Source organism: Solenopsis invicta, chromosome 16 (assembly GCF_016802725.1).
Source record: "Solenopsis invicta isolate M01_SB chromosome 16, UNIL_Sinv_3.0, whole genome shotgun sequence".
Classification (NCBI taxonomy): Eukaryota; Metazoa; Arthropoda; class Insecta; order Hymenoptera; family Formicidae; genus Solenopsis; species Solenopsis invicta.
In genome coordinates this window covers 20,923,484-20,936,826 of record NC_052679.1, presented here as the reverse complement: position 1 = coordinate 20,936,826, position 13,343 = coordinate 20,923,484, and the positions used below count along the sequence as shown (strand labels likewise).

Genomic DNA, 13,343 nt, shown 5'->3' with positions numbered 1-13,343 from the left:
TACGATCCACCGTGTCTACGGAACGAACACGGGGGTGGCGTTCATCACGACACGCGACCGCATCGCGGTTGCATTCACGTTACAACGTCGTTGTTACGACATTATTCGAGTGCGTGCGTGCCGTGTGCCGAACGAGCATTTTCGAGATTAATTCTTCTATCGTCCCACCGATCAGCCCAACCTACGAGATTGCATAATCTTTACAGAAAGGTAGTTATTATTCTTTCAATTCCTGCAATATGCAGCGTATCGTTGTGGCGCGTGTGCGTTAATATCATTCAACATTCATATCGCGAGGATATTGATAAATATTAATGTATATCATCTTGTGATTCTAAAAGTTTTTATTTGAAGCCATATTTTAAAGACTGACGAGATTAAATTTAAAATATCTTCTTACAATTTATATTTAGAGTTACTATTCAATTTGACCCATTTTGCCATCAAGCCAGTTTCGAGCATCGGCGAATAAAACACGACTGTCACATCGGGCGTCGGGGTTAAACCCAACAGGTACAGACATCGTGAGATTCGAAGGCGCAGAAAAATAGTTACGCGCGAGCCTACCGGGCTTTGCCTGTCACCGTCGCGTAACACATATCCCTTCGAATACGGATGAAAGCTCGAAGCCGCCAGCGTATCGAAGCCCGAGGGTTGAGCACCTCTGAGCGCAAGATGTCCTCCTGAAGACTATCTCGGCCTGGGTCCCGCGGGAAACCTCTTCCTTCCTGCCGTTCCTATCTCAGGATACTCTATAGCCTATTCAGATACCAAGCTCACCCTGCTACACCCCCGTGTTAGCCACGCCACGGGATAGAGACCGAGCGAGTACGCAGGAAGAAGAGAGAGCGAGTAGGTGTATAAGGGGAGTCTATGTTACCATGGACGAGCAGCACCGTGTACAAGGTGGAGAGCGTATAAGTACGCCTGAGTATTCGAGTACTCTTCTACCCGGCTATCCTGCCGCACTTCGTACGAAACGTATTTTGCAAGCCTAAATGTTCTAGGAGCTAGATCGCGACGGGTAGACGGGGCTCTATTGCATAGGTAGGTCCTTCGCGAAGGACTTATCTGGACCTTTATTTCATAGATCGTTGAAAACACGACGATAGCACGGAGCGGCTGATACGAGAGGCGGTTTCTACGAAATCGACGCCTCTGTCGTTACGTTCGCCGTCGTCAAGTCGAGATTCCGTCATGTGCGCCTCGATATCGTGTAACGCGCTCGTTACGTAACGCATGCGAGATAAATTCGCGCGTTTAAGCAGATCATGGCCGCTGCGATACCGACACGTTCGTTCCGCGAATGTTAGATAACGGTAGATTCCACTCACCGGTCGATGATGACGGGATCGCTGGGCGTTTCATTCCTGTTGCCGCAGCTCTTCTTATCGCAGCATCGGCTGTAAACAGACGGTACGTCTCATCTAATTATACTGTATTTTTTTGCGACGGAATTTATTCCTATATATATATATATATATATATATTTTTGCGACGGAATTTATTCCTATATATATATATATATATATATATAAAACCGACACGAATAGAAGCTTTCGCGCGATGTCAGAAGTTTCAAGTCGGCCTAAAAAATACCGAGACCCATGGGATTCGGGAAGTAGGCAGTGGAAACTAGTGGTAGTACGCTCCCGAAGTCCCATGGGTCACAATGAGTCAGCTACCCCCGAAGAACGACTACATCCCCGTACGGCTCGTTACGTTTATGCCACAAGGGTGGCATACGCGTACGCAAGAGAGGGACACTTTTCTAAACGCAAATAACATAAGTTGACAAATATAAAATAGCTTTACATTGTAAAAGAAAGCACCAGTAAAAATTTCCTCAAATTAACTTGGAAATAAAATTATGCACACAAACACGATGCAAAAAAAAAACGTACCTGCACATGACCTCATGCGTCAGCAGAACACGACACATTTCCGGATTCTTATCTTGTCCCTCGTACATGATTGCCTATAACAAAAATGATATCAGGTTATTATTCGTCTTTCTCTTTCTTTTTCACACTCTCACTCACTCACTCACTCACTTACTATCAATAAATAATTTGTAACTAAAATAAATTGTAAATAGCTTGTGATAAAATTTTTACGAGTCGTTTTTATCGTTTTTATCTTTTGCTAACTTTGAATCGGTCGTTGACTTAATTATTACCGTTTGCACGATTATTTGTTTAAATTTCTCGCAATATCACGTCAATTCTGCTTCTTACTCTCTACATATGGAAAGACTTCTTTTAGTAAGAGATTTTATTTTGAAGAAAAAAGTGCTAATTAGCGCGGACATGAACGACGTGAGAGTAATCCAGTTCGACAGATAATTCAACCATCGACGGGAAATATGTAACGTATTAAGCAAGCTCGTATGTGGATGCGAGTTGAGAAGGGGCTACTTTCCCCGCAGGAGTACTAAGCCATGGGCGGCGCAGGCAAATCCGTTAAGCCTCCTTCACGACCACGCGATTGATTTTTATTTAATGACAACACGTCGTTATCCTGTATTCGTGCACTTACCGATGGGGACCTTCGCGCGGATTAACCGTAGAATAACAAAGCGCGAACAGATAGGTTTGCTTTGATCTCTCGCATATAGCTCTATAAAAGAAAAAAAACTAACTCATCTCTCAACAAAATTTCACCCTTACCAAAATCATCTATATACAAAGTTAAATTTACATATTATCTATCATTTTAACAATAAATAGCTATATACGTATACGACAAAATTTATGTTTCGTGCAATTTGAATTTTTCACGGTGTGATTTCGATAACGATTGCGTTAGTGTTTTGATTTGAGAAATGAGTTATTTTTTCGTTTCGAACGTTTCTTTGTGCGGCATCCGATCGAAGCCTTTGATGAAGCGAAACTTCGAAGAACGAACGTACACAATTGCATTGATTGTACGCGCGATTTTTACGCAATTTCGTAGTTTGCATAACAGCCTGAATCGCTGGAGTTCACGACGAGGAGCGATAAAATGTAAATATTGTGAAATACAGTGTCCCAGGGAATTCGTCGAGTTGACGGCACCACCGCCGTGCTTGGCCAGTTAAATGTCGGTGTACGACGGTAATGGTATCAGACACACTTGGTCCCCGCGTGTAGGTGCGACTTCCAGAATGGCGTCAAATATTTATGCGGTCGAAATAACCGAATTGCAACGTAAACGAACCGCCATGGCTGTATATGTATATACATCGCAGCAGGTAAATCAGAGAGGGATCCGGCGTCGAAACGGAGATGTCAGGATGGAATATAGGGGGTAAGAATAAACATGGCGCAAGGGGAAGACTCGAGGTATCGCGAACGACGGCAGGGGAAAAGTACATGTTCTTGGTAAGAGCAAAGGAGTCGTAGGACGTTACGTGCCGCTCGACTATTATGAGTCTTAATAGTGAGGAGACATGCAAACTTATTTATACCTGGAATAATTAACATAAGTATGTACTTTGTACATTGTATTAAGCTCTATCGCGAGATAAGGATAGCACTTACTTAGTCAATTAAGTTTTTGTGCGAAATATCACTTGTTAAATCAGAATTCTTCATTACAGTTGACAGCACAATGGAGAGAACGATCATTATGTAGTGATTACCTAATAGTAATTAATAAATCTATATTTTTATTATCGAACAAGAACAAAATATTTTTTTTCTTCTATGTACGAACGTGATTTGCTTTTATTTAAATAGGTCAGAAACAATCTATTGTTATATATCAACCATTTAAATTTAATAGTTGATTAGAAACGTATAGAAAAATGAAATTAACAAAATATCTAACACGAACGAATCTAGGAATTAGTAATTATAGTTTAGTTCTTATCAACATTCACAAAAAACATCGTTTATATATACAAATTTATAAATGTGATTTAAATGAATTTTTCATGTATAACAGAGATCATCGTTAACAATCTTTTCATTTGAAATTATTTTGAAAATTGTTAAATTCAGCAATTGTGTGGAAACATTAAGGTTTCTGACGGAATCTAAACAATCGGTGGATATTATTATCTTTAATATTACACATATACAATAATTGTCGGTCAAACACAACGATGGTCAGGTAGGTCAGGTAGGGCGTACGACGGGACATGCAATATTATTTGCTTAACGACCATTACGCGAGTTAGTGCTTACGCTTTTGTTTATTCTGTGTATACCTGCGATACGTACGGGCAATTTGTAAGCAGTTGTTCACATGATGTTCTATCTCGGAAATCTATCCGTTTATTTTCGTCACTATCGAGAATATACTACCTTCCAGTGGCACGTACAACAAACATTGAACTGAACAGATGTAAGAAATTATGCGTCAACGTTATAATAAATATAAAATAATTGCATTAATAAACAAAGTATTAAAGAACACGATTTCTATTACGTAGCTATATCTTAAAGACCCAACTCATCGCAATATGTGTTTAGATTCACATCACTACGTGTGCTAGTCCCAAAAGAGGCTCTACTGTCTTTCTTTGCTCGTCGGTTCATTGGATATGGCGGTGTTATGTCGTAGAATGTCTCAAGGGTGAACGGCTGAAGTAAGCGAAGGGTGGTCGGAGGCAACGACATCAAACAGAGGGTCCTGGGGGTGTGACCAGTCAGTACGATCCCCTCGGGGGCCTTTCTTCCGTTGCCTCCTGGTCCCACCAGAATGCTTGGGCCCCCGCCGCAGCTTAATTCCCACGGGAATTACTTACTAAAGACTTATAGCAAAAAGTCCTTCGGAATCTTCGATCATAATCAATTCATACAGCACAATGTTGTAGAATCAATGCATGAAAGTAAAATTTTTTAAAAATTGAATTATATGTAGGTGTATACTGCAAAAACACAAGGCAATTTCTTATTGCTTTTGCAAATGTAATAACAATACAAGTTTATCTTTCAACTGTGATAACTATAAAAATATCTGCATCTTTGGAAATGAATATATTGGAAATATTATAAGCAATTTTATCGGTTTTAATTGTCTGATAATAATCAGGCAACAATTAAGATTAAACGAAACGATATCATTATCGGGATATATATTTATTTATGTGTGTGTGCATTATGATATCACAAACGTATCATTCAGTGGAGAAAGAACTAACATCCGGCGTGCATGATAATAAAACCGTAACGTCGTTCTTTTGGTGCCCTCGAAGATGGCAGTAGTAGGAGGAGGAAAGCAAGTAGTGAAGGGAGCAGATAAATTCGAAGATAGTCATTCAAATCTGCCGTAATGATTTCTATCCTGAATCGATCCAAAAGTCCCCTGGGAATCACCCTCTATATCGGTTGGGCAACCCCCGCAGCCTTTCGTACATACGCTGAACAACATACATACTACGTTACCCTCGCCCCTAGAAGAATGTTCACCCCCCGAGGGGAACGTCGTCCTCTTTTTCTTTCCTTATCTATCTGGGATTAACTTATCTCGAACTTATTATTTCCTTAATCTATGGTTAAATACTCATATTTCAGTATTAGCTACAGGCACTTTATGTTCCATACTGATGTTGACTAGATTTGATGATTTAAACTATGGAATCACCAGTGCTACGTAAAAAAGGACGCAAAAAATCTTGGATGAAACAATGGAGAAAAATCATTGCTTAATTTGATCGAACGCACTTTTTTTTTGCTTTTCTTGCAAATACCGACGAGTCAACATTATGGTGAGAAAAACAGCCTGACGGCTGACCATTTCCAACGTCGGATGGAGTTTAAAAAGGTTAGATACAATTTCCTGTTGTTCATTCATTTAGAATAATGGCGCCGCGCGGTTCTCTGCTTCCTCCATACACACGTCCTGTAAATGCTTTTTTTATCCCCGGAACTAATTACCATTTAGCATTTTTAATCCCGCGAAAAAACGCATTCTGGCTCTCGTTCGTCCCCCTCTCGCCGGGCGGAAGTTCGTTCCCGAGCGCTTAAAAGCGTATGTTGTTAGCGCCATTCAGCCACGCTGCACGAAACTCGTTTCTTTCTCGGGAAGCAGCTCGTATTTTTCTGGAAATTTCACCGAGAAGCGGACGGTTCTCAACATCCTGCGCCTTTTTTTCTTCCCACTTCCTTTTTCCATTCCTCTCCCCCTCTTCTTTTTCCGTCTCTCTCTCTCTCTCTCTCTCTCTCTCTCTTTCTCTCTTTGTCTCACTTTTCGTTCGCATCTCGTTGCACAGATACTTTCCTCGCTGGAATTCCAGCAAGCGAACGTTGATATAGATACCTACCTTAGCGAAGGAGCGAAGAAATTGAAGAAAAGCTTAAGGGTCGGGGGTTTCACCACGAGCTCAGCAGCCGACTCAGTGTAGCCAATTATTGCGGATTTATAACCGAGCACCTGATTCGGTCTCGAGAAAAGTTGGCGCGTTTCCGAATCGTAATTTGCAAGCCATAACTCGGCTTGGAGAACTCACCGGGAAAGTGGAACGCATTTGCACGAATACTCTCAAGCATTCCAATGTAAAAATAATGATGGTAATTCTAACAAATATGCACTACGCTCGTCCACTTTTATGAAAATCAAATTACAAGCGTTTTTAAATTACAAATATCAAGTTGAAAAATTTTATGACTATTATTATAGCATTAATTTATGAGCTTTTTTGATATAAAAGAATGTAGATTTATTTAGTAAAATAATTATTTTTGACAAATTTAACCATATTTGAAAGTAATTTTTGGAATTGTCGTGCAGTATATACAAAATGAAATTTACGTAATTCTTCAATCATTGAGTAATTTTTTGATTCAATGAATTTGAGATCCGTGGACTGCAATGATAGTTGTAAACATTTCTTTTATCTTGCACATTTTAATCACGGATAAGCTTATCTGGGCTTGTCAATTTTCTGGAGTACAATGGACAGGGGGATACGTCGACCTGGATTTGCTAAACACTCCGCGCAAGTTGTTGCACGTAGCGGTGCACACCGACGTGGTGAATATACATTGATTCCTCCTGTCTGTATCTCTTCCTCTCGCTTTGGCAGGACGGCGGAGACGCGTTCAATCGAAGCTTTGATGTATAAATTGCAGCTTTCTCGTTTTCGATCCTTTCCCCGCCCAACTTTCTACTCCCTTTACCAGCATGATTCCGAGGTGGGTGTCTCGGCATCTATCTATCACTTCCGTTTTTCTTTTCCTCACAGACAATCGTTCTCGAACACTCCCGACCTCTTTTCCTTTTCCTCAATCTACTTCTCCTTTCTCTAGCACAGTTTCTACAGAGTTAAGGATCGCTACAGATGTGATTGTATATTTGGAATATTTGCGTACACTTCGTGATACAAGAAAATAGTAGAAAAATTACGAGACAAACGTGGCATCTCGTGAGTCAACTAAGTAGTGCGTTCTAGTGTCTGCCCCTTCTCGATCTTTTTAATTCACTTGTTCTTATTTCGCCAATTGCTTCAAAAGATAATACACATATCGATCTCTCTCTATTCTAACCATTCAACCCTATGACATTCCGGATCCGATTAATAAAAGGAATGGATCGCGAATTGAGGACCGGTCTCTGCCGGTGCAAGGCCACTGCGGCTTAGTAATTTAATCAGCTAAAACTAACATCAGCTCTGTTTCCCCAACCCTCTTCGTTCCTTCTCCTCACCGCTTCCTTCTTCATCCTACTACCACCCTCTTCTTACCTCCGTAACCGACCAGCCCCAAGATGATTTAATTTGCTAAAATGGTGCGCATATCTCTAGAAACTTGTTGGAAGCTTGGGTCACGATACAAAACAAAATAATTTCAAGTAATTTGTATTTGTTTTGTATTGATGTGGTGGAATTGATAATTTTTGCGTTTCACTCGTGAATTAATAACATTGTTTAAAGAATACCACGTTTTAACACGCTTCCGACTATCATTTTTCTTCAGAAATCAATAAAGTTGCAGTGTATGCAAGAAAAAAGACTCGTTTCGTTCGTTTTTCAAGTTATGACTCATATATGTGTGATTATGCCCGTGGCTTAATTTAAGTGTTAAAAATTGCTCATATCCGTCTATTTATTTTGTCTACATGTCCTCCCTTTTACGATATGGTCGTTCCTTTACGTGTCGTGAGACATTTCGTAGGTGTGAAACATACCTTTCACGAAGGTGTTGCAACCTAAAAGTTACCCTCGAACGAGCATAAAAGGACTTATCGCGCTCATGATCGCACGGTGTATTTGCGTTTGCACGAAGGTTGTGATCCTTCTTTGCGCCTTATCGGCGCGTCGGGATCTACGGTCCTGGGTGCGGGATCACAACACGTGGTTCGCGGGTCGCGCGCAGAGTTCGCCACGTGGCGCAGATAACAGGATGGGACAGCCGCGCGCGGCGGTGTGCCTGCTTTCCCGGAGGGGTAAGAATCAACCCCCCGGAAAATTAAGTGCTTGTAGCCGAGATGATAACACCCCCGTCCACGTGCACGTCGGTACGACGATTTCGCATGAGTTTCGACGCGTAAAAACGGCAAAGACTGATGCGCAAGAGTTGCTCGATAATGACGACGCGACTCTCTGGTATTCATTTTTAAATTACTATCTGATTTTTCTATATAAAAAAAAATTACACGTTTTAATATATTTTAACCAAATTAATCTGAACATTTGTGTTGCAGATCAAGAAAAAGAATAAGTATTGTCCTTGCCGATATTATAATACTTATTACCAAAAATAATAAAAAAGATATTCAATAATAATATTCTTCAAATTATGTCTTAAAAGGAATTCGAAAAATTCCTAATCATGCATTAATTCTGAACAATACATACTTATATATAATAATTATTATTTAACAATTGATATTGAATTAATTAGAATTAGAGAGATATTTGACTTACTTGTTTTGTCGCGGAGTCTATAAGCCTAACGTAGATATCCTGCACTTGCCTGACACCTGAAATAAATAAAATCGTGTCATTAGAGAAAAATAATCACTGCAAGTATGTTTTAAAAAACATCCATATTGATTATATTATTTTAAATATAATTGAAAACAGATCAAGTTAACAATACTATCGTTATACAGCTTGCTTCGTTCGCGTATTTCGATAAAAAGCACCATTAAGCAAAGAAGCATTCTGCGCTGGAATTTGTTCACGAGAGGAATACGACGAATACGGAAACATGTCCAAATTCTGCCAAGCGTACCGAAAGGATATTTAAGAAAAAGTTGCATATTAAGAAGTATTTAAAGTCGACGGCGACACAAAGCGGCCCGTTCTTGTCCTTTGATACGTATGCACAATCATCCTTCTTCTTTATGTCGTTCGTGATGTCGCTTCGAAACACCAAATATCGGCGTATCGCGATGCAACATCCCTGATAGGAAACGAAACGCACGTACGTGTAAATACGTTAATTATCATACCCTTGTTCTTTCGAGATACAAATTCGAACTTGAAGAATTTGTCGTGTCCATGCACGCACGATACGCTTTAAGGTAAACACAATTTCCAATTTGAGAATACCAAAGACATTTTTGTCTTAATTGCCATGTATACGGTAAAGATAAAGAAAGAACGTATTTATATTTTCAATTTTTCTTCCATTTTATAGTTCTAATCAACAGAAAACACGCTTACTTCATAGAAAATATGTTACGGAAGTTACTCGTTACGTATCGGCATGTATTATTATTGCACCCTATCAGAATCGTGAACACAGTTCGCCGTGCGCATCTCGGCGTTGCAAGTTTTCGAAACTGTTCCTTCCTTCCTGGGGGAACAGCGGGTAATCCTGGGGTGTATTTCGGACAGACACCCCCGTGGCTTCCGGCTTCGCGTGCCCGGTAAGCCAAGTAATCCCGACATAAGACTCCCAGACCCGACGGGCGCCCAGGCCTGGGCTCACGCCGCATAACGTTATTGCGGATTACGATACTCTGCTCGAAACTAGCTCACAAATTACCTCGAGAAACCGTCGCGGCTTTACCGGAAGTTACGTACGCAGTCGACCGGTTTACCGTATCCGTGGCCATGTCAGGATTTGCAAATACGGGTCGACGCTAAACTGACCGAATAACTGCTATGAGTTTCCGCCGAAATATCTGCTTTTCTCTGTTACATACAAGTTCTAATCGGTAACGATCCAACACGAAAATACATGATAAATGTACTTCATTTACGTATGTACTGTAAATTATAATATAAGGAAGTCTCACAAAAATTATGACCTGCATAACATTTCTTCATAATCTATAAAAAGTTTATGCTCTTTGGTTGTGAAAGACTATTTATGACACAAATTCAAATGCAAAAATACACTTTAAATTAAATTGTAATAAAAAATATCATCCAGTTTTCTTATTACAAAATAGTATTGCTTACATAAACAGTACCTAAAAAGATTTATAAGGGCTAATATTTCTCTTTTTAATTAAAAATTAATTACATATTCGCATAGCGTTGTTTACTGCGTTAGTTCTTGGAAAACTATAATGAAGCTAATGCTACATAATTGAAAAAGAGAGAAAAGCAATCCTTTCTTTGTAAATCGATTCATCTTGTATCGATTAAGGGACTGGAATGTAATTATGAACGCGCGGAATGCCGCGCGTCAACCTTATCGCCGGCGGCGCGGTGGCGCGGAGCGGCATTTCGCAATTCGAAGCGACGACGATAAAGGAAAGAGATGAAGAACATGCTGAATAAGAAAGAAGACTCGCGTGCCATGTCCCGCTGAGCGGAGGCAAATAAGTCTAGGTCGGGCTGGCACTAGTATAACTAGGCGATCAGGTTCGTAAGGGGGCAAAAACGATCTCTCGAAAAAGCCGACACCACCCATTCTATCGGATTCTGATCGGCGATCCTTGATCAGCGGCGCTTTTATTATGCACTGCGATATTCCGTCGGCTCTCTGCAGCCTCCATGTATTTCGTCTCCGTCTCTATCCGACCGAGTACGTGTTATAAGTATTCGCGTACTTTCCTTATCGCGCATGTGTGCGACGGACGGCTCGAGGAGCGTGCAAGAAAGGGGCAGCCGATGCTGGCGAGGAAGCTGGAGAAGTAGAAAGAGGATGAAGAGGAAACGGAGCACGCGAAGATGCAGAAGGAATGAGCGATGACAAAAAGGAGTAGGGCCCGATATGGGCGAGAGCCCGTCGTCACTCGGACGGCACACAGGGAGAGAACGCTCCTTATTTATTATTTAATTACAGATTTATTGCCTGGTCGAGCGATCGGTGACGCCACGACGTGTACAGGAACACCTGATGTGGATCTGCCAGTATAACGGTGAGCTTGAAGAGACGGAGCAAGGTGCACCAATTTGTCTCCAGGGCATAACAGTCGCGCACGCGTGAGCGCGCGGCAAAGTATTTCGTGCATGAAACTTTTATAAACGGCGATACGACACGACAGTTCGATCTACGGCGCATAAATCAGAGTCGTGCTGATGTACCGATCGACTGTAAAGGGCATAACTAGCGATGTAGCACTCGCGTGCGACAATGTGTAATCTCTGTTACATCATCGTATTCAATAACAACAAATACTTCTCTTTTTAGAGTAATTCTTTTCAAAATTTCAGAGTGTCAGTAATTCGTTATATCTTAATGTATGATTGTAAGCTAACTGTTTTTTATTTAGAGATATGGTCCTTATTTGTTAAGTTCTTTACTTTATAAATAAAAATTTAATTGATTATAATTTGCGAATATTATAATTACAATTTGCGATTATATAAATAATCATAAATTTTAATTTTATTAAGCGAAAGCAACGTGATGAAAATCGTACAACTTTAAATTAAACGAAAGGGCTAACAACAAAAGATGCGTTTGTCAGTTGGATCTGGAAACAGCATGCATGATTTATGATTCATAAAATTCAAATGTTCCTGTTTCGCCAAACAAGCCTGTTTTACATCCGATTGTGCGATCAGAATTCTGATACGCAAAGCCACCAGCTGCTGACAAGCCGCAGACACGGATGACATAGCGCTCAAAAGAAAGTATAGATAAAATTGCATGACGATAAGGAATAGCAAGATACAAGTAGCACGTATTCTCTTGTAGAGCAGACGAAGGTGTTGAAGCAGAAAACCATAATACATCGAAAGAAGGCGCGAGAGAGATGAAGAACACGGTTCGAAAGGTGCGCGTTGGTATTCTTTAGTTTGCAACAGTTAGGTGCTTCTTGTTCGCGATGTTGACGACACGTTTTAGTGCCCATAGATGGGAGCGCGGTCTCTCAGTCAAGCCAGTCAACGCAAAAATCTTGCATTGATTGATCGGGTCTCGGCAATGGAGACGAAGGGAAGCACCATAGTATGAAGCCTCGGAAAAAAGAGAAGGATGGCAAAGGCAGAGAAGGCAGAAAGAAAGGGGTGATTTCACAGCGGGGACGAAAAGGAACGATGGTAAAGACAAGGGATAAAGAGGCGAGAGCGGTTTGTTGACGTTACTCGTGGCGTATATAGAAGGAAAAACTATACGGGCCAAGAGCCTGCGTATAGCGCCTGCTTGCGGCTTTTTAATGTGTTCATAATGCGAGCGCGTTTTTGGGGGTCTGCTGGTCGGACCACCTTCAGAACGTTTGCTTCTTCTGCTCTCTTTGTCCGTCGTTCCTCATCCCTCTTTGCGCCCCGACGGTGCGCGCACATTCGTGCGCTTCTTCAAGTCGGAAGATGGACCCTTTTTGCCACGTTTGGGTCAGAGACGTAAAATATGTCTCTGTTGCGCCTGGGCCTTGAAAGTCCCTGGCTTTTTTAGCGGTCTTAAGAGACCGGGTGTCCGTGCGGAATGTCGATGGCCCGTCATCATCGCTACGGATGGGGCTATTACGTGCCCCACTGCCTGAGCATACGAATACAGATCGATTCGAGACACACTCTATCCGATCGCCTTATAAATGTAATTGGGAATACTCATTTTACACACTCACACATATAAATACACACATAATTTTATATAGATGTATTAACATTTAACATATGTAGGCAGTTAGTTATGAAATAATTAAATGTACAGGAAAATAATCAAATTAATTCGAATTTAATTAAGTACTTAAGATTGACATGCATATTTAAGTAAACGCTAATTTCTTTAATTATTTAAATGTCAAACAAAGAGATTAATTCTTTGTTCAATGAATAAAAATAAAGCTAATAAAAGCTCACGCAGGATGTCAGCATGCAACATTAAAACATTTATTGTTGGAGAATTACACAAATAATGCACGTTAATGATCTTTCTTAATCTACTCTTATTATAGTTATTTTTGTTACTAATGACGACGATTAAAAATGATTAGACCGTTTATATTGTATTATTTATATAATTTTTCAACAATAAACGTTTCAATATTACATGCTGACATCCTCGGCTCTC

At 40.5% G+C, this 13,343-nt stretch overlaps 1 protein-coding gene across 5 annotated transcripts in view; it reads right to left on the bottom strand.

Annotated features, from left to right (window-relative positions):
- Window positions 1-13,343, bottom strand: part of LOC105194727 (transcription factor collier) — a 78,040-nt gene that overhangs the window by 51,366 nt on the left and 13,331 nt on the right. For all 5 annotated transcript variants that reach the window (XM_039458457.1, XM_011159801.3, XM_011159795.3 and 2 more), the window contains exons 4-6: window positions 8,852-8,907; window positions 1,905-1,978; window positions 1,335-1,403 (exon numbers count right to left, since the gene is read on the bottom strand). In XM_039458457.1, coding sequence (XP_039314391.1) covers window positions 1,335-1,403; window positions 1,905-1,978; window positions 8,852-8,907 — 199 coding nt within the window. The remainder of the gene's footprint in view (window positions 1-1,334; window positions 1,404-1,904; window positions 1,979-8,851; window positions 8,908-13,343) is intronic.